The 19,624-nt window shown below is 48.8% G+C and overlaps 1 protein-coding gene across 1 annotated transcript; it reads left to right on the top strand.

Annotated features, from left to right (window-relative positions):
* Nucleotides 1–2,712: 2,712 nt before the first annotated feature.
* LOC138859137 (uncharacterized) lies at nucleotides 2,713–17,946 on the top strand (the record flags this gene model as incomplete). The annotated part of the gene is made up of 5 exons (XM_070119490.1): nucleotides 2,713–3,113; nucleotides 3,297–3,749; nucleotides 11,132–11,507; nucleotides 16,002–16,036; nucleotides 17,797–17,946. Coding segments are annotated over exons 2-5 (824 nt in total), but the record flags the coding sequence as incomplete, so codon positions are not given.
* Between the last annotated feature and the right edge of the window lie 1,678 nt (nucleotides 17,947–19,624).

The raw sequence follows: 19,624 nt of genomic DNA, 5'->3' as shown, positions 1-19,624 counted from the left end.
AAGGGAGCCCAGAAAGAAGAGGAGGCCAAGGGGAAGAGGGGAGCCCAGAAAGAAGAGGAGGCCAAGGGGAAGAAGGAAGCCCAGAAAGAAGAGGAGGTCAAGGGGAAGAAGGGAGCCCAAAAAGAAGAGGAGGAGGCCAAGGGGAAGAAGGGAGCCCAGAAAGAAGAGGAGGCCAAGGGGAAGAGGGGAGCCCAAAAAGAAGAGGAGGTGGCCAAGGGGAAGAAGGGAGCCCAGAAAGAAGAGGAGGAGGCCAAGGGGAAGAAGGGAGCCCAAAAAGAAGAGGAGGTCAAGGGGAAGAAGGGAGCCCAAAAAGAAGAGGAGGAGGCCAAGGGGAAGAAGGGAGCCCAGAAAGAAGAGGAGGAGGCCAAGGGGAAGAGGGGAGCCCAAAAAGAAGAGGAGGTGGCCAAGGGGAAGAAGGGAGCCCAAAAAGAAGAGGAGGAGGCCAAGGGGAAGAAGGGAGCCCAGAAAGAAGAGGAGGCCAAGGGGAAGAGGGGAGCCCAAAAAGAAGAGGAGGTGGCCAAGGGGAAGAAGGGAGCCCAAAAAGAAGAGGAGGAGGCCAAGGGGAAGAAGGGAGCCCAAAAAGAAGAGGAGGAGGCCAAGGGGAAGAAGGGAGCCCAGAAAGAAGAGGAGGAGGCCAAGTGGAAGAAGGGAGCCCAGAAAGAAGAGGAGGAGGCCAAGGGGAAGAGGGGAGCCCAGAAAGAAGAGGAGGAGGCCAAGGGGAAGAGGGGAGCCCAGAAAGAAGAGGAGGAGGCCAAGGGGAAGAGGGGAGCCCAGAAAGAAGAGGAGGAGACCAAGGGGGAGAGGGGAGCCCAGAAAGAAGAGGAAGAGGCCAAGGGGGAAAGGGGAGCCCAGAAAGAAGAGGAGGAGGCCAAGAACAGCAAGAATAACGAGCCGCGATAGCCCCTAAACCTGTATGTGTACGGCGGCACAATTTCAAAAGACAGCGCGAATAACGATGATAATGAGAAAGGGAATGGGAGGAATTGAATAATGACTTCAGGTGGAATTGGCAGCGGCCGTTGCCTCACTGATGCGAGTGTAAGGTAGGAGATGAGGAGGCTGGAGGTGGGCGAAGGAAGGCTGGGCTGATAAGGGCTTTGGGGGGAAATGACGGCTCGTGCTGACAAGGTTCCTGCAGATAACGGGTTTGTGCTGACAAAAGGGGTTGTGAGGGAGAGGGGTTGTTTGGAAGCTGAGAAGGGGGTTTTAAAAGTGATAACGCGCTGAAAAGGGTTGTGAAAATAACGAGTTTGATAACAAGGGTTGTGAAGATGATGGGTTGCGATGATAAGGATTGTGTGCCTGGAAGGCGGACTCTGCACAACGGACGCAGACGTCGGGTGAAGTGTGCAGTTGCCGGTAGCAATATGTGCAACACGCCGAGAGACAGCTGGGCAGAAGGACAAGCGAAGTTGAGGAATGGCGATCATGTAGAAGATATTAATCGAATAGTGAAAATGAAATGCATATACACACACGCGCGCGTGTGCGTGTGTGTGTGTATACATATAATATAGTATATATATATATTATATTATATGTATGTGTGTGTGTGCGTGTGCGCGTGTGTGTGTTTGTATATTTATGTATATGTACATATATGTGTATATGTATATAAATATATATGAATATATTTATAAATATATGAAATGTATATAGATATATAAAATGTATATAAATAAATAAATGAATATATATATATATATATATATATATATATATATATATATATATATATATATATATATATATATATATACATATGCATATGTGTGTGAAATGTCTGTATGTCTGCATGTATTTATGCTTTCATATATGCATGCGTATATGCAAACACAAGGACGACGTGAACAGACGCGGCGGAAGTTATTTTCGCTCCGTCCGAGGCCGGAGTGTCGGAGGCGAAGAAGCGGCCGAAACCCGTCACGGGGCGGCCGGGCGCAGGTCACGTGAATGATGCTGCCAGTGTGAGAAGCACCGAGATCTCATCCCATGTGTACTTCTCACCTTATTTCCCCTGGTCTCTTTGTCTTCGCGTGTTTTTGCTTTGGTGGTGAATTTCGAGCTGAGTGAGATTTCTCGGGGCTGGTTTGGTGGTTCGAACTGATGTGCGGCTTTGTCGTGTAAGGACTTTTAATTACGGTGTCGGTGTGTTTTTTTAGCCGTTTTTTCACTCGTGTCGAAGCCAGGGCCGCCTGTCCTAGCGCAGCGAGCGGGACGCGTGGCACCATCGACCGTCTCCCGCGCGGCACCGAGGATGCGCCGGTCGCGGGCTTCCTGATGTACGATGACTGTCGTGGATTCATTTTCTCGAGGAAGATTATGTACTGCTTTATTATTATTGCTGTTTTGTGCGCCTGGGACGAAAGCTTTTTGGTCTGATTGTATGAGATAATAATTCTCTTTTTATCTCGTGAGAAAGTGCTGCTGACGGGCCTTTGTACCGTCTTTTTTGTGGGTATAGTAACTTCCAGATTCTGTGAGGGAAATGCCAGATGCACAAATCTGGAACGGTTCGAAATATTTGACACATGTCTGTCTGTATTTGTTTTTCCTCTGTGAAATGATTATATTTTTCTGCAAAAAGAATGGGAATGATATGAAGGACTTCTGAGGGAACTGCGGTCCTGGGTACTAGGTCGGTAGGGTTTGAATAGCTGTCCGTCGTCTGGAGTCCTGGAAACATGTAGTGCCAGCAGACTTGCCTCCACCGCCACCAAACAGTCACTCCTGGAAGCCTGAGGAAGGGGAGTCGCCGTCTGGAACACCTCCCTTTTCTCTCTAAAGCGCGGCTTCCAGGCTCCTCTAGTGCGCGTTAACGAGTGCAGGTTGATGGTGAGGGATTGCAGGACACTTGGTGACTCTTGCAGAAGCGAGTGAACTAGTTCGCGTGCCAAAAGGACTCGTAATCCTGCCGTTTTCGGGTCCTTTGAGAAAGTGGAGGCGGTGGTGGTGCTGGCCCGCTGTCAGAGACACACACACGCACACAAGGGCTTGTGTACCTGAGGTTGTGGTCCGCTTTACGCGAGTGTGTGTGTGTGTCTCCTTGCTCTCCCCGCTGGATGGTATTTTAATAGCTGTCGTGGTCCCCTCCCCTCCTCCCCATCCCCCATGTGAGTTTGGTAAACATTGCAGAAATTAAGATTGTCTTTATTGAACAATTTGTACCATGTAGAGTTTCCCTCCCAAGCGAGAGTAGTATGTGCAGTAGATGGCTGTGTAGATGCTGGTAGATGAGGTGTGTGCAGTAGTGTTGTGACGTGCTGTTGAATGTCGTGTCCCTCTTCGTCCCCCAGCTCGGCCTGCGAGCCCTCCGCGGCAGGCAGCGTAGGGCGCGCGGGAGCAGGCGAGCGGTTTCCCCTCAGTCTGCCCCTCCAGCATCACGGCCGGATCAGCTGATCGGCGTTCGTCTGACCCGGAGAGACGAGCGCGCGTGGGTGGGAGGAACAGGGAACGGTGCCACCGTCGAAGGTGCCATAAAGTGCAATGTTGCTCCAGTGTCTAGGGAAGGGCCCCGACGAGCAGTTATCAGGCGGTGAGCAGGAGCAGGAGCTGGGGCCGGAGTGTCCTTCTAGTCAGGCTACCGCCTCCACCACCACCGCCGCCACTGCCGCCGCCGCCCGCTCGTGCAATGTACCCTTTGGTGGCACTGTGACGTGGCACGGCCGAGATGCCGCGTCACACTTGAGCAGGATCAAGCACCTCATGAGGACCACCTACGACAGGATTGATGAGAATAGTAATTTGGAGTATGTTCTTGATCGCGGCGGAGATCAAGATTTTCTCTCTCTCTCTCTCTCTCTCTCTCTCTCTTTGTCTGGCCTGGCATGTGCATTCCCCTGCCCACACGACCCCGGCACTGTCGCTTGTCATGAGCCTGTCCTGCTCCCGGGGCTGCCGCTTGCAATTTCTAGGCCTAGGCAATGTATTCCAAGCCTCAGTAGGCTGCACCGGCCGGCCAGTCAGCCATTCAGCCAGTCAAAGCCAGTCTTCCAAGCCATGTCTGCCCCAAACACTTAAACCTCCCTCCCCCCCACCCCCACCCCACCCCAGCCGCACGAGCAACGACCCCTCCCCTCCCTCCCCTCTCTTGACACCCGTGCCCTCCAGCCCTTGCATACTTGTTTACCAACACACTCAGGTTGCATGTGTCGCGCGCGGCTTTCGCGTGTTCATGGCCTCCTTCCGGTGGTGTTGTACAAGGGCCTGGTTCATCCATTAATTCCCTTACAGTTGTTTATTGAGTTAATGATCTGTTCAGGCTGTTGCGTTTATTTATATATTTTTTGTTTTGATCTTTAGCAGCTTCCGTAGTGGCTAGCGCTGCATGTTGGTAACGGGTTGAGGTTACGGCGGGGGAGGGGGCGGGGCAGGGGTGGGGGTGGTGGCTCGAATGTCGTCCTTGTACACTGAATCCCTCCTTCAACATTTGTTTTGCTTTTGACTTTGTTAATCTTTCTCTGTTCTTGCCTGTCCCCCTCTTCTCGTTCGCCTCATATCTTTCACCTTTTCGCAGTCTCTGCTGTTTCTCTCTCTCTCTCTCTCTCTCTCTCTCTCTCTCTCTCTCTCTCTCTCTCTCTCTCTCTCTCTCTCTCTCTCTCTCTCTCTCTCTCTCCCATCTTTATCCCTCTCTTCCTCTCCCTCCCTCTCTTCCTCTCTGCCTCCCTCTCTTCCTCTCCCCCTCTCCCACCCTTTCTTCCTCTCTCCCTCCCTCCTCCCTCGCTTCCTCCCGCCCTCCCTCCCTCCCTCCCTCCCTCCCTCCTCCCTCTCTCTCCCTCTCCCTCTCCCTCTCCCTCCCTCCCTCTCCCTTTTTGTCACTTTTCATTTTCTTCATCCCCCCCCCCACCTTCACGCATTTCATCAGGCTTCTTTCGCCGTTGTATCATCGCCACTTCCCTCTTTTATGTCCGCCATTCGTACTTGTATCCGGTGCGATTTGGCGTCTGTCGCCGGGAATGGCAGTTGTGTGTTGGGTTATAGGGTGGTCTCTTACGCCAGTCTTGGGGTTCCGGGGAATTTTTATTCTTTTATCTGTGATTTCCTTTGTTCTCTTGACGTCATGTTCTTAGTTGGTGTTTTTTTTTCCTCTCCTGATAGCTCTTCTCTTTCTGTCGTTTCGGTTTTGATTTTTTTTTTCACTTGGATTTCATGGGTTTTCTTAGTTATTGTTTAGTTCGTATTTTTGGTATGATGATGATGATGATGATTATAATAATAATAATAATAATAATAAATATTATTATTATTATTATTATTATTATTATTATTATCATTATATATATATATATATATATATATATATATATATATATATATATATATATATATGTGTGTGTGTGTGTGTGTGTGTGTGTGTGTGTGTGTGTGTGTGTGTGTGTGTGTGTGTGTGTGTTTTATCTTATTTCCATCTTCATACCATCTTTATTTTTGAGTACTGCCCCTATCTATATACTTACCTTCCTCCTCCCCCTTCTTCTTCTCCTCCTACTTCTTCTTTTCCTCCTCCACCTCCTCCTCCTCCTCCTCTTCCCCCTCCCCCTCCTCCCTTCCCTTCCCTTCCTCCCCGGCCATTCCCTTCCTCCCCCGCCTTCCCCTCCTCTCCACTCCTCCACAAGAAAAAAAAATATTGACATGACGCCCCAAAGGATGTCTTGCCATGCGTCTTCATCTTCCCGCCACGACAGGCTTCGGAGGGGACGCCTGTGATCTTGTCAAGCGAGGCAGAAATTGCGCTATTCTTACCCTTCTTGTCATTATCAGCATTATTGTTATTATTTTTTTATTTTGTTATTATTATTGTTGTTGTTATTGTTGTTATTTTTATCATTATATTTTTTATATTTTTATTATTATTATTATTTTTATTATTGTTATTATTATTATTATTATTGTTATTATTATTTTTTATTATGATTATAATTATTATTGTTATTGATATTGATATTGATATGCTTATGATTATGATTATGATTATCATTATCATTATTATTATTATGATTATTGCCATGATGATGATTATGATTATTGTCATGATGATTATGATTATGATTATCGTCATGATGATGATGATGATGATTATGATTTTTATCACCATCACCATCATTATCATCATCATTATCATCCCGCTTGCAATGTCTTCGTCTCGAGCCCCTAAAATTCTCGCGAGGCCGGCGTTCGTGTCCGCGCCGCGCCGGTGATGCATCGGCCGAGCGTGTGCAGCGCGGACCGTGTCATCGTGACTTCGGACTCTGTGTTCTGAAGGCGGGGGAAGTGGACTCGGGTGGAGGTGGACTCGGGGGAAGTGGACTCGAGGGAAGTGGACTCGGGTGGAGGTGGACTCGGGGGAAGTGGACTCGGGTGGAGGTGGACTCGGGGGAAGTGGACTCGAGGGAAGTGGACTCGGGTGGAGGTGGATAATGGATTGGGCGGCGTCAGGCGAGTGTGATGGACTGTGCGCTGATGGATATGTATATTTTTTTACTCGATACGCGATAGGTTTATTACGTTTAATTTCTCGGATATGCATAACACGCACGGGGGTGTATACGAGCATTCCTCACGTGCAGATACACAGACTGATGATGATGATAAGACATGGAGTAGATGTTGAAAAGATGATGAATACAAATGAGAATAAGAAAAAAAACATGTAGATAGATATAAAGATGGATTAGAAATTAAGATATAATGAATAATCCTTGAAGAATATAGAAAAATGAATGATGATATAAATAAATAAAGGCAAATTATTCGATAATTGAATTGATAGAAGTAAATAAACACCGCGCGCACATACCTTACTCAATCCCTCCAGGCCTCCTTCACCCAACATTTATATTATAGATGTATATATATAAACACACACACACGCACTCCCTCTCACTCACACACACACACGCACTCCCTCTCACTCACACACACACGCACTCCCTCTCACTCACACACACACACGCACTCCCTCTCACTCACACACACACTCACATACTTACATACTTACACATTCACACACACTCTTCCTCCCCACCCTCCTCTCTCTCTCTCTCTCTCTCTCTCTCTCTCTCTCTCTCTCTCTCTCTCTCTCTCGCTCTCTCTCGCTCTCTCTCGCTCTCTCTCGCTCTCTCTCTTTCCCTCCTCACTCACTCACTCACTCACTCACTCACTCACTCACTCACACTCACACACACACACACACACACACACACACACACACACACACACACACACACAATCACACATACACACACACACACATGCACATACACATGCATACACACACACACACACACACACACACACACACACACACACACACACACACACACACACACACACACACACACACACACGCACGCACGCACACACGTACACACACGCACGCAATATACACACACTACAAGAAACTAAACCTCGCAGGGCGTGTGAGGCTCCCCTTCAATCACGGCGAAGGATAAGTTTACATTCTCTTGTAAACAGATTTTTTTTTTCGAGAGCGACCGAGAATTTTGGTTTGCTCTCGAGGCTTCACCTTCCCTTGACCTGCGATCCTGTAATTTTGTAGGCCTATGTGCGAGTAGGCCTAGGTTTGGGGTCTTTGGGGGGGGGTAGTCGATGGTGGTAAATGATTCTCTCCCCTCCCCCTCTCTCTCTCTTCTACTCGTTTCTTTCTTTCTCTCTGTTTTTTTTTCTTTTGTTCTATTTTTTCTTTATCTCTCCTCTCTCATTCTCTCTTCTTGTTCTTTCTCTCTCTCGTCTTTTTTTCTCTCTTCTCTTTTTCTTTCTACTATCTCTCCTCCATCCCCCCCCCCTCTATTCTCTCTCTCTCTCTCTCTCTCTCTCTCTCTCTCTCTCTCTCTCTCTCTCTCTCTCTCTCTCTCTCTCTCTCTCTCTCTCTCTCTCTCTCTCTCTCTCTCTCTCTCTCTCTCTCTCTCTCTCTCTTTTCCTACATTAACCCCTCAAACCCCGCCTCACCCCTTCCCATGCTTTGCTAGTTTCCATCCAATAAGTTAATCTTTTTGGGACTGAATATAGGTTGAGGTTAGACTGCAGTATTCCATCGCAGTTGGAGGAAAGATTCTGATGTGTATTTATATATATACATGTGTGTTTTCATTTTATTTTTATTTTATTTTTTTTTTCGGGAGCGCGCTTACAACGAAAATCCATCCGCTGTTGTGTAATTAATGGCGACGGGGAGGGCGACGGTATTGTTTATATTTTCAATCCTTGGCACAATTAAGGATTTTTTTGTGATTTACAGTTTCGCTTTTTTTTCTTTTTTTTTCTTTTTTGATTGGATGTGTTTGGGTTTCGTTTTGAATCCGAGCATTGATTGGGGATTTCGCATTGGTTCGGTTCGAATATAGAATACCGTAAATTTTTAATCGACTTTATTTCTCTTATATTTTCCCTGATTTTTCCTTTTCTGTCATCCGCCGGTTATCAACAGTACTTTCTTTTACTCTTCTGCTTTTCATCTTTTTCTTCTTCCTCGTTTGTCTTCTTTCTCCTAACTCTTCTGCTTCCTCCTCTATCTCCTGCCTCCTCATTCTCACCCTTCACCCTCCTCCCTCTCCTCCTTCCTCTTCCTTCCCCTTTCTCCGCCTCCTTGTTCTCACCCTTCACCCTCCTCCCTCTTCCTTCCCCTTTCTCCGCCTCCTCCCTCTCCTCCTTCCGCATCCTCATCCTCACGCTTCTCCGTCTGCTCATCCTCACCCTTCTGCTACTTCCTTCTCGTTCCATTTCCTTCTTCCTCATCCTTCCTTATCCTAATCCTTGACCCCCCTCCCCCTCCCCCTCCCCCTCTCCCACCGTGACATTTATCGGTGGCATTCCAGGCTAGTGCGCCCTTCCTTGACTGACACGCGTTCCCAGGGGATTACAGACAGCATTCCAGTCGCCGCCAGTGAGAGGAGAAGGAAGGGGAGGGGTGGGGAGTGTTGCTGGGGGGGGGGGGGCAACGTCATGCGAAACAATGGTGGGGGTTTTAGGTGGACGGGCCGGCGGGTGAGGTTATTTGGATCTGTTTTTCATTTTTTGTTCTTATTTTTTCCTTTTTTGGGGTTTGTAATCGAAGATGTAGTTTGATTTGTTTTCTTTTTCTTTTTTATGTGGTCTTCCTATACGTTGTATGGGCGTGGATATGGTAGTGGAACATGCGGTGTATAGGCCTACAATAATTGTTGATTTGCATTGGTTGAGGCCGGATGGCGGATTGCATAGAAGACGAAATTATAAAAAAATATACGAATGGGATTGAAAGTTAATCATTTCACCAAACAAGGGATGTAGAAGACGCGTTATTTTACGTTATATTTTCGCCCGTTGGTTTTGCGTAATTCTGATGAAGGTGTAACATCGAACACGTCAATTACGTCCCGTGCTCTGTAAAGATGAGCTTTTCGTTCGTCTCTCTTTTAGCGGGGTTTGGTGGGCTGAGGATGGTGGTGATGATGATGATGGTGGTGGTGGTGGTGATGATGATGGTGGTGGTGATGGTAGTGGTGGTGGTGAGGGAAAGGGTGATTGTGACGGTGGTGGTGGAGGTGGTGGTGGTGATGGATGGGTGTGATGACAGGTATGATGGATGGTGGTGGTGATGGATGGTGGTGGTGGTGGTGATGATGGATGGTGGTGGTTGGTGATGGATGGTGGTGGTGGTGGCGGTGGAGTAGAATGGTGGTGGTGGTGGTGGCGATTTTGATAATGATGGTGAGGGGAAAGATTGTGATGTGATCATGATGAGAAGGAAGATGGTGATTAGGATGAAGATAGCAAGGGGATTGATGAAGGTGATGGTAATAACAAATATGATGATGGCAATGATGATGATGATGATGATTAGTAAGAGAAGGAATATGGCTATTGGTATTAATTATGGCGATGGGATGGTGGCGTCAGCAAAGGTAGCACGTAGGGTGAGATGAAAGGCTAGAGTGGTATCGTTACCGGCGTTGGAATCGTTAAAATAATCCTCAAAGATACACCTTTCTTTTAGTATTCTTTAACAACCATTCAGAATTATTTCCCCGAGCGTAATCGTAGTCTCAAGTGTATAAAAAAAATCGTACACGCCTCTATTCATACCGCGGGCGTGTGGGCGTAGGAGGGACTCGCATAGGAAAGGGCGTGGGCGTGGGATAGGGCGTACTCCTCGAGGGCTGCTGGAGAGGCTGGCGAGGTCTTTGAGAGCGCGTGCTGGCTCGTTAAGGGGGCGGGAGTGCGTGCGCGAGGGTGGGCGGGCGAGCATTGATTTTTTTTTCTTTTTCTCGCTTTTTGATTCGCACTTTCGCTTTGTTGACTTTTTTTTGGTTTGTCTTTGTTGTTCTGTTTCGTTTTCTTTCTCTTTCTGTGTTTTGTCTTATTTTTTTCTTTTCCCTCCCTCCCGTCCTCCCTTCTCCTCCTTCCCCCCTCCCTCCCTCTTCTCTCTCTCTCTCTCTCTCTCTCTCTCTCACTTTGTCTCTGTCTCTCTCTCTCTCTTCTTCTTCTTCTTCTCTCTCTCTCTCTCTCTCTCTCTCTCTCTCTCTCTCTCTCTCACTCCCTCCTCCTCCCTCTCTCCTCTCCCTCTCTCCCTCCCCCTCCTCCTCCCTCTCTCCCTCTCTCTCTCCCTCTCCCTCTCCCTCTCCCTCTCCCTCTCCCTCTCCCTCTCCCTCTCCCTCCGTCTCTCTCGCTCTCTCCCTCTCGCTCGCTCTCTATCAGGGATTGAATCAGTGATATCATTATCTTTATCATTTTCCTTTTAACATTCTTCATATCCATTCATTGTTGCGGATGACCCTGCGGCGCACCTTGTATAAACAGGTCCAGACGAGGAACGAGGTCAAGATCGCATAATATTTAGCTTGCATGCTAGGTCATCGGGTCACGGAGGCTGTGGCTGGGACGTGTACTGTGCGTGGCTTTGCATGTTTATGCTGTGGGAAAGGGGTGGGGGTGGGGGGAGGGGGAGGGTTGAGGGGAATGTTTGCATTTGGTGTCGTCATCGACGAGGGTAAACATTGCAAATGTGACAATCAGTTGACTGTTATAGAAGATGGGAGGATCGTTTAGGTTTGTTTGCTTGTTATGTATACATTTCCCTTCGTCCCTTTGCAGTTTCTCTCTTGAACTGACGTTTATTGTTTGTCTGTTGCAGATGTGAAAGCGACAGCGGGTACTCCGGTGGAGCGTCGGGCACCAGTAGCGCCAGCAGTAGCGTGAGCAGCAGTCGCTCGAGCAGCCGCAAAAGCTCGGCCTCCAGCTTCTGCTCCTCAAGGAAGAGCTCGACGTCAAGTATCTGCTCCTCCAGGAAGAGCTCAGCCTCGAGCGTTGGGGGCCCGCCCTCTCCCGACGCCCTCGCCGCCGCCATGAGCGTGCCCGACGTGGCTCTCAACAACAACAACAACAACAACACGACCATCCCCGAGGGGACCAAGCCAGACCCTTCGGACGACGACCTCAAGCTGCTCGCCGCGCTGGAGGAAGCCAACAGGTCAGTCCTCGAGGCTCTTGTTCCGGGGTCGAACGGCAGGGTGGGCGGGGGGGGGGGGATGTATTTCGCAAGGAGATCGGAAGGAAGGAAGGAGAAGGACGAGGAGATGAAAATAACAGAATGGAGAAAGGAGAGGGAAATAGTAGAGGAGAATAGGTACAGAGGAGAAGAGAGTGGGGATCAAAGGATAGGGAAAGAGTAGAGGAGAATAGGTACAGAGGAGAAGAGAATGGGGATCAAAGGATAGGGACGAGGAAGGCGAGGAGAGGGCCAGGGGAATGGAAAGGGGGTGTTGTGCCACATCTGCGAACCGCGCCATCCACCAGGCGGCCCCCATGGCACTCGCCCTCGCCCACTAATTCACCGTCATTTTCCCTCCCTGTGTGCGGCCATTGTTTTTCCCCAGCAACGCGAAGTATTCCTCATTGCACCCTTTGTACACGTGTTTAAAAGTACGCCATTGTTTTCCATTACTCGTACGGGACACGCCTCCCTTTCTTTCTCTTAGGTATGTATATGCATTTTTTTTAGGAGGGGGTGGAGCGGTATTCCGGTGGAACGACTTGGCATATATTCGCTTTCTGTGCCCTTGTTGTGCAGTCGAGGCAACGTTTCAGCTTGTCTTAGATCGGCTTTTGGTATTCTGTATTGATGGAATTCGTGGACGGGGGAGGAGGTGCTATAGCCTTAGAGGGGGTACCTTCCCTTCCCCTCTCTCCCCTTCCCAATGCCTTTCTCCACCTCCCCTCGCCAGACCCTGTCTCCACCTCTCCTAATTCCGCTCCTCCACCCCTTCCTAATACTCATACTACCTCCTCCCATGTCCCCTCCTCCACCCCTTCCCAATTCCCTTCTTGCCCCCTCCCATGTCCCCTCCTCCACCCCCTCCCTTCCGTTCAGGTATTGTTCTGGTGCAGTAGCCCCCGACGCGGCCATTGGGGCTTAGGAAGGCGTTACTGCTCTCATCTCAGCCCCCTGGTGGGAAGGGATTTGGGGGAGGGAAGGAGAGGGCTTTTTTCCCTCTCCCTCTATCTATTGCTTTGCTTCTCTTTCTCTCTCTCTCTCTCTCTCTCTCTCTCTTCTCTCTCTCTCTCTCTCTCTCTCTCTCTCTCTCTCTCTCTCTCTCTCTCTCTCTCTCTCTCTCCCTCTCTCCCTCCCTCTCTCCCCTCCCTCCCTTCCCTCCTCCCTCCTCCCTCTCCCTCTCCTCCCTCCCCCTTTCCCTCCCCTCCCTCCCTCCTCCTCTTCTTCTTCTTCTTTCTTCTTCTTCTTCTCTCTTCTTCTTCTTCTTCCCTTCGTTCTATCTTCCCTGTCTTCTTCTTCTTTCTTTCTTTCTTTTCCTTTTCTTTCCTTCTCTTTCTCTCCTTTCTCTTCTCTCCTTTCATTTTCATTTTCCTTCCCCTTCTTCCTTCCTCTCCTCCTCCTTCCTTCCTTCCCTCCCTCCTTCCTCCCTCTCTCTCTGCTCTATTCACTATTCATTCTTTTTCCTATTCCTTCTCTCTGTCTGCCTGTCTGTCTATCTATCCATCCCTCATTCTATTTCTTCCCCCCTCTCTCTCTCTTTCTCCCTCTCCCTCCCCCTCCCTGCCTTTCTCTCACATTCCCATTCTCTCTTTCTCTCTCTCCTCTCCCCCTTCTCGCTTACTGTCTCTCTCTCTTTCCCTTTCATTCTCTTTTCTCTCGCATTACAATTGTCATTTCCATTCTTCTGCCTTCATTCCGTGTTCCAAAGCAATGTCACCGATGGCGCCCGCAGTTTAATTGGATCAATACCCTCTCTCGCAACTTGTATTCAAATATCAACTCCTTGTTGATCCTCATTAATTAAGTCCAAAACTAACAGCGACTTGTGTGTGTGTGTACGGTACGGTAATGTGTGTACGTACGGGAGATGGGGGAGAGAGAGAGAGAGAGGACGAGAGGGAAGGAGGGGGGAGAGGGAGAATGAGAGAAGAGGAGGGAAGAAGGGGGGAAGAGGAATTGAGAGTTAGAGACAGGGAGAAATTATGTTTTGATTCGTGAAAGGAGACTTTTTATTAGTAATTTTTGAGAGGAGGAAACCTATTTTGGCTCTTAAATTCAATTCATTGGTTTCCATATATAGCAGTTAGGTAACGTAAGGATAAGTGAAAAAACCTTTGCTCGTCTGAAGTTGTGAGAGAAAGAGAGAGAGAGAGAAAGAAAGAGAGAGAGAGAGAGAGAGAGAGAGAGAGAGAGAGAGAGAGAGAGAGAGAGAGAGAGAAATAGAAAGAGAGAGAGAGAGAAATAGAAAGAGAGAGAGAGAGAAATAGAAAGAGAGAGAGAGAGAAATAGAAAGAGAGAGAGAGAGAAATAGAAAGAGAGAGAGAGAAATAGAAAGAGAGAGAGAGAGAAATAGAAAGAGAGAGAGAGAGAAATAGAAAGAGACGAGAGAGAGGAAGAGAGAGAAAGAAGAAAGAGGAAAGAGAAAGAGAAAGTATGAGACAAAGTGAAAGAAAGAATGAGAAAGAGAAAGAGAAAGAAGGAGAGAGAGAGAGAGAGAGAGAGAGAGAGAGAAAGAAAGAGAGAGAGAGAGAGAGAGAGAGAGAGAGAGAAAGAGAGAGAGAGAGAGAAAGAGAAAGAGAAAGAGAAAGAGAGAGAAATAGAAAGAGAGAGAATGAGAGAGAGAGCTTGAAATTGAAACTAAAGATTAAGATTGAGACGCAGGGAGAGAGAGAGAGAGAGATAGAGTTAGAGACAGTGAACCGTTGTCAAGGTATCGACTCTGCAGGCGGTCTCCATTCGAGTCTAGTTTACGAGCCACAACAACCTGAGCGCAAACAGACGTTGCTATACGGCGCTCTAGCAACGGCCTCCCAAGATCGGTCTTTTTTCTATTATTCTATTGAAGGATTGTGGGTTTTATTTACTTATCCACGTATTATTGCGTGATTTTAAACATTATTTTTTGTCATATAGGTTGTTCGGGATGTGATACCGAGTTCGGAAGGATTAAAGTATTGATTCATTCTACTTGCGATTTCTAAGAAATCTGAATTTCAGCTTTTCACGGTTGACTGACAAGTATTATCAAGATCTGTAATTTGTTTGAAATGGACTTTGCCGTTAGGATGTCTCAGATGATGTTGAGGTTGAATTTAGAATAGCAATGACTTCACGTTAGAATGACAAAAATTGTTTAAATGTTTTTTTTGTAACTCATTTGTGTACAGTATTCGTCCATACAGACATATTTGCACACACGCACGCACGCACACACTCACGCAAGCAAGCGCTATTATATACATATATAAATATATATTTATATATAAAGAGAGAGGGAGGGAGGGAGGGAGAGAGAGAGGGAGAGGAGAGGGTAATATGTGTCTACGTGTATTTATTTACTTATACTCGTTTACATATATACAAAGTTTATATTCAATGGCGTATGTCTTTTATGTATCTATCCTCGGAATCCTTTGATGAACATTTTCATTTATCTTTTCACTCTCTGAAAAGGAGAAAAACTGCTTTGCAAAATGCGCGGCGGAATTGCAACATCCAGAAAGGATTCTAATCGTCGACGCACAAGTGTTGCATTATATACTTTTTTTTGAGAGAGAGAGAGAGAGAGAGAGAGAGAGAGAGAGAGAGAGAGAGAGAGAGAGAGAGAGAGAGAGAGAGAGAGAGAGAGAGAGAGAGAGAGAGAGAGAGAGAGAGAGAGAGAGAGAGAGAGAGAGAGAGAGAGAGAGAGAGAGAGAGAGAGAGAGAGAGAGAGAGAGAGAGAGAGAGAGAGAGAGAGAGAGAGAGAGAGAGAGAGAGAGAGAGAGAGAGAGAGAGAGAGAGAGAGAGAGACAAAAATAGCTCCGGCCACTTCTTTAACAGCAAAGGGGAAAAAAAAACTTATAAAAGAGAACAGCAAGATTACAAAGGAATATGAAGAGAAAAGTTCAGCAAGATGAATTAAAATGTTGGACGCGCGCCGCAAGGAAGCTAATCGCCGACGCCACGAAGATAGAGATAATAATTTAAGATATAATTTAGATATTAAACCGTATACGTGCAAGGTGTCTCGCGGCTCTTTGGCTAATTAGGATCCAGAGGAAGGGCGAGAGGGGGAGGGGGAGGGGGGAGGGGGGAGGGAATGGAAAGAGGAGATGGAAGGGAGAGAGTAGGAGGATGGGGGAGGTGGAAGAGGAAGGAAGGGTAGGAGGGGAGAAAGTAGGAGGATGGGGACAGGTGTAAGAGGGGGAGAAGGGAGGAAAGATAGAAGGGGGAAAGGGGAAGGGGGAGCGGGGGAGGAGGGGTGGATGGAAGAGGAAGGGAGAGTGGGGAGGGAGGGGGAAATGGAAGGGGGAAGGCGGAGGGGACTGGGAAAGGGAGGACGGGAGAAGGAAAGAAGGAGAGGGAGGACTGAGGTAGGGAGAACAGGGCAGAGGGATGTAGGAGGGGCAGCATGAGGGAGAAAGGGAGAGGGAGGGAGAGGAGGAGGGAGGGAAGGGAAGGTGAAAACGTGTAATTACGGAGTGTTATTCTCACGCACTCATGTTCACACAGCCCCGTGTGTTTTACTTTATAGGCCTCCAATGACCCATTTGATGTGTGCGATCCGGGGTATTAATGTCAGATTTATTTCGCTCTGTTTTTTGTCCCTTTTTTACGAGTTAATTGAAAAGTCATCCCCCCCCCCCCAGCCTCTTTTTGGCTTCTTTATGATTTGCTGTTGGCGGGGCTATTTATTTCGGTTTTGGGTTGGCTTCGCTGGTAACTATGGGGATGGGGTTGTGTGTGAAGTAACTTTTTTTCCCCTGTTGCCGGTATGTGTATTTGTTTTAGTTTTGTGTATTTCTCTATGCCTACTGTTTTTTTTTTCTTCTTCTTCTCCGCTACCACCTCCTCTTCCTCTTATTTATGCTGCACCTCCTCCTCCCTCCTCTTCTACCTCCTCCTCTTCCTCCTCCTCCACCCCCTCCACCGCCACTTCCTCTCTACCTGCCTCCTGTTTTTTTTTTTTTTTTTCTTTTTTTCTCCTCCTTCCACCTCCTCCTCCTATCTCTCCTCCACCTCCTCCACCTCCTCCACCCCCACCACCTCTTCCACCACCTCCTCCTCCACCCCTCCACCGCCACTCTCCTCTTCTACCCTCCCTCCTCCTCATCCTCCTCCTCCTCCCTCCTCCTCCACCGCCACCTCCTCCACCTCCCTCCTCCTCCACCTCCACCTCTCTTCCACCGTTCCTCCTCTTCACCACCTCCCCTCCTCCACCACCTCCTCCTCCACCACCTCCTCCCTCCTCCTCCACCTCCTCCTCCTCCACCACCTCCTCCACCACCTCTTCTTCCTCCTCCTCCACCTCCACCTCCTCTTCTTCCTCCTCCTCTTCCACCACCTCCTCCTCCTCCACCTCCTATTCCACCTTCTCCATCACCGTTATCAGCACCATAAAAGTTTCAGCTAGCTATTAGGAGGTTAATGAATGCTATGTTATGTTTCCTCACTTCGACAGGGAGGTAATGATTATAACCCCCCCCCCCACCTCTACCCCCTCTCTTACCTTTATAAGGCAATAATTATGGGTGAATTTTAATTACGTTTTTTTTCTGATTAAGCTTGATTACTTTGATTTTTTTATTGGTGTTGCTGATGTTAGGGTGATGATGTTTACTTCAACGGCCTTTTGCTGATAAGCCAAAGCCGTCTAATATGCGTCTGTCTGTCTCTCTTTATCTGTCTCTTAGATTTTTCGCGTTTTATTTAACCCCCCTTTTCTTTCTTTCTCTTTCTCTATCCATCTATCTATCTATATCGATATCTGTATCTATCTATATCTATCTATTTCTCTCTCTCTCTCTCTGTCTCTCTCTCTCTCTCTCTCTCTCTCTCTCCCTCTCTCTCTCTCTACTCTCTCTCTCTCTCTCTCTCTCTCTCTCTTCTGTCTGTCTCTCTCTCTCCCCCCCCCCCCCCTCTCCCTCTCCCTCTCACTCTACCTCTACCTCTACCTTGCCCATTCCCTTTCTCCTTCTAGCCTTCTGTCTTTCTCTCTTTCTTTCCTTCTTCCCTTTTCTTCCATCTCCTCCTCTTTCTTCCTCATCCCCGGATGCTTTGACGTCCCTCTTCTTGATCCTGTCCTTATAAGTCGATGCTCCTGTCTTGCATCCTGCCTCCCTCTCCCCCTCCCTGCGCCCCTTCACCATTCCTCTCTCACCCTCCTTCCACCTGTCCCCGTCCCTTCCCCCAGTATCGCCATACTCCTCTCCTGCCACCAGCATCTTATCCCCATATTCCTCCGTCCCCCAACCATTTGCTACCCCCCTGCCACTAGTATTCCCATACCCCTGTGCCCCCAATAACCCCATACCCCTCTTCGCCACCAGTATCGCCATACCCCCCCTCTTTAATAACCCAGCATACTTCTCCGTCCCCAATAACCCCATACCCAGCTGGCTCCAGTACCCCCATACCCCTCTGCCACCAGTATCCCCATACTCCTCCGTCCCCAATAACCTCATACCCCGCTGGCTCCAGTACCCCCATACCCCTACCCACCAATATCCCCGCCTCCCTGCCCCCTTCCCCGGTTCCCAAAGCTTTAGTCTCTGCCTAATTCCTGCGTCCACGAGAGAGAGGAGACGCGGCGAGCAATAAGCGAGGGTTCCCTTGGTGAGGCTTGGTGTAAGCTGGGTGCTAAGCCGCTCTTGTGGATGCTGCTGTCCTGGTGATTATTGGGGGAGAGAAGAATATGCGTGTATGTTTAAAAAAAAAAAAGTGGAGATGCCGCTCAAAGTTCGTGGAAGAGGTTGGGATGGAAGGGGAAAGGGAGAATGGATTTAGGATTCATTTTGAGATTTTTGTTGTTATTTATTTTATGTCGATCTTATGTCATGTGTGTTTTCTCTCCCTCCTTCCGTCTTTTGCTTTTTCCTTCGTCTCCCGCCTTTAGCTCTTTTGCCTCTTCCTTCTCCTCCTCGCCCTTCCCTTCCTCTTTTTCATCATGGCCATCATCATTTTTATAAGAAATGGCATAGATGTTTTTCCACAATCATGTTTCTCCCAATCATTTTTCCTCCCCTTTCTCCTTGCCACCTCTTGTCTTCCTTCCCCTTCCCTTCCGCTCTCCCCCAGATTCTGAGTGCGCGCGTGCGCATGTCTTGAAAAAAAAAGCATGCAGGGCCTCTGGTGAGGTATGTGGCACTGGCTCCTCGCCAAAGCTGCTCATCATCCCCCCCCCCCCCCCGGCCCCTCCCTGAGGCGTAGGCTGGATATAAGGATAGGAGCGAGGGTAGACGGATCATCACAGCGATGGGCGGAGACGGGTGGAGGGAGGGAGGGGGGGGGGTGAGGAACCGACAGGGGAGGGGATGTGATTGTAGCCTCCCTCTTGGGTGCTTCCCCCTTCCTTCCGTTGCCTTGCCTCCCCTCGCGGAAGCCAGACAGGCCCGTTTCTTGAGGCGCTGGGATAAGCTGGCGGGGATCTGCATGTGGAGGCACTGGTTGGTACCTGTTCGCTCCGTTTCTTTTCCTCCGTTTCTTTCCTCTTCCTCTCTTTATCCTTTCTTGCCCCTTCTCTTTCTCCTCCGGGAATTTCTTAGAAGTTATGAAGTTATGGAAGTGGGAGTGGAGACAGAAAGGGAGTGGAAGCGGGAGTGGAGACAAAGAGAAGGGGAGTGGAAGCGGGAATGGAGACAAAGAGAAGGGGAGTGGAAGCGGGAGTGGAGTTAGAGAGAAGCGGCGTGGAAGCGGGAGTGGAGACAGAGAGAAGGGGAGTGGAAGCGGGAGTGGAGACAGAGAGAAGGGGAGTGGAAGCGGGAGTGGAGACAGAGAGAAGGGGAGTGGAAGCGGGAGTGGAGACAGAGAGAAAGGGAGTGGAAGCGGGAGTGGAGACAGAGAGAAGGGGAGTGGAAGCGGGAGTGGAGACAAAGAGAAGGGGAGTGGAGACAAAGAGAAGAGGAGTGGAAGCGGGAGTGGAGACAAAGAGAAGGGGAGTGGAAGCGGGAGTGGAGACAGAGAGAAGGGGAGTGGAGACAAAGAGAAAGGGAGTGGAGACAAAGAGAAGAGGAGTGGAAGCGGGAGTGGATGGGCAGGCGAATAGAGGAGTTGAAGGCAAGTGGAAGGAGGGCGGAGGGCGGAGGGGCGCAGGGCGTGCGTGTCGGAGAACGGCCCCCTCGCACTCTCAAAACAAACGCTCTCTGACCCCCTGCTATT

The sequence above is a fragment of the Penaeus vannamei genome, unplaced genomic scaffold (assembly GCF_042767895.1).
Source record: "Penaeus vannamei isolate JL-2024 unplaced genomic scaffold, ASM4276789v1 unanchor277, whole genome shotgun sequence".
NCBI classification, from domain to species: domain Eukaryota; kingdom Metazoa; phylum Arthropoda; class Malacostraca; order Decapoda; family Penaeidae; genus Penaeus; species Penaeus vannamei.
Note: the sequence above shows the minus strand (reverse complement) of the source record. Positions and strands in the feature narration are given on the sequence as shown.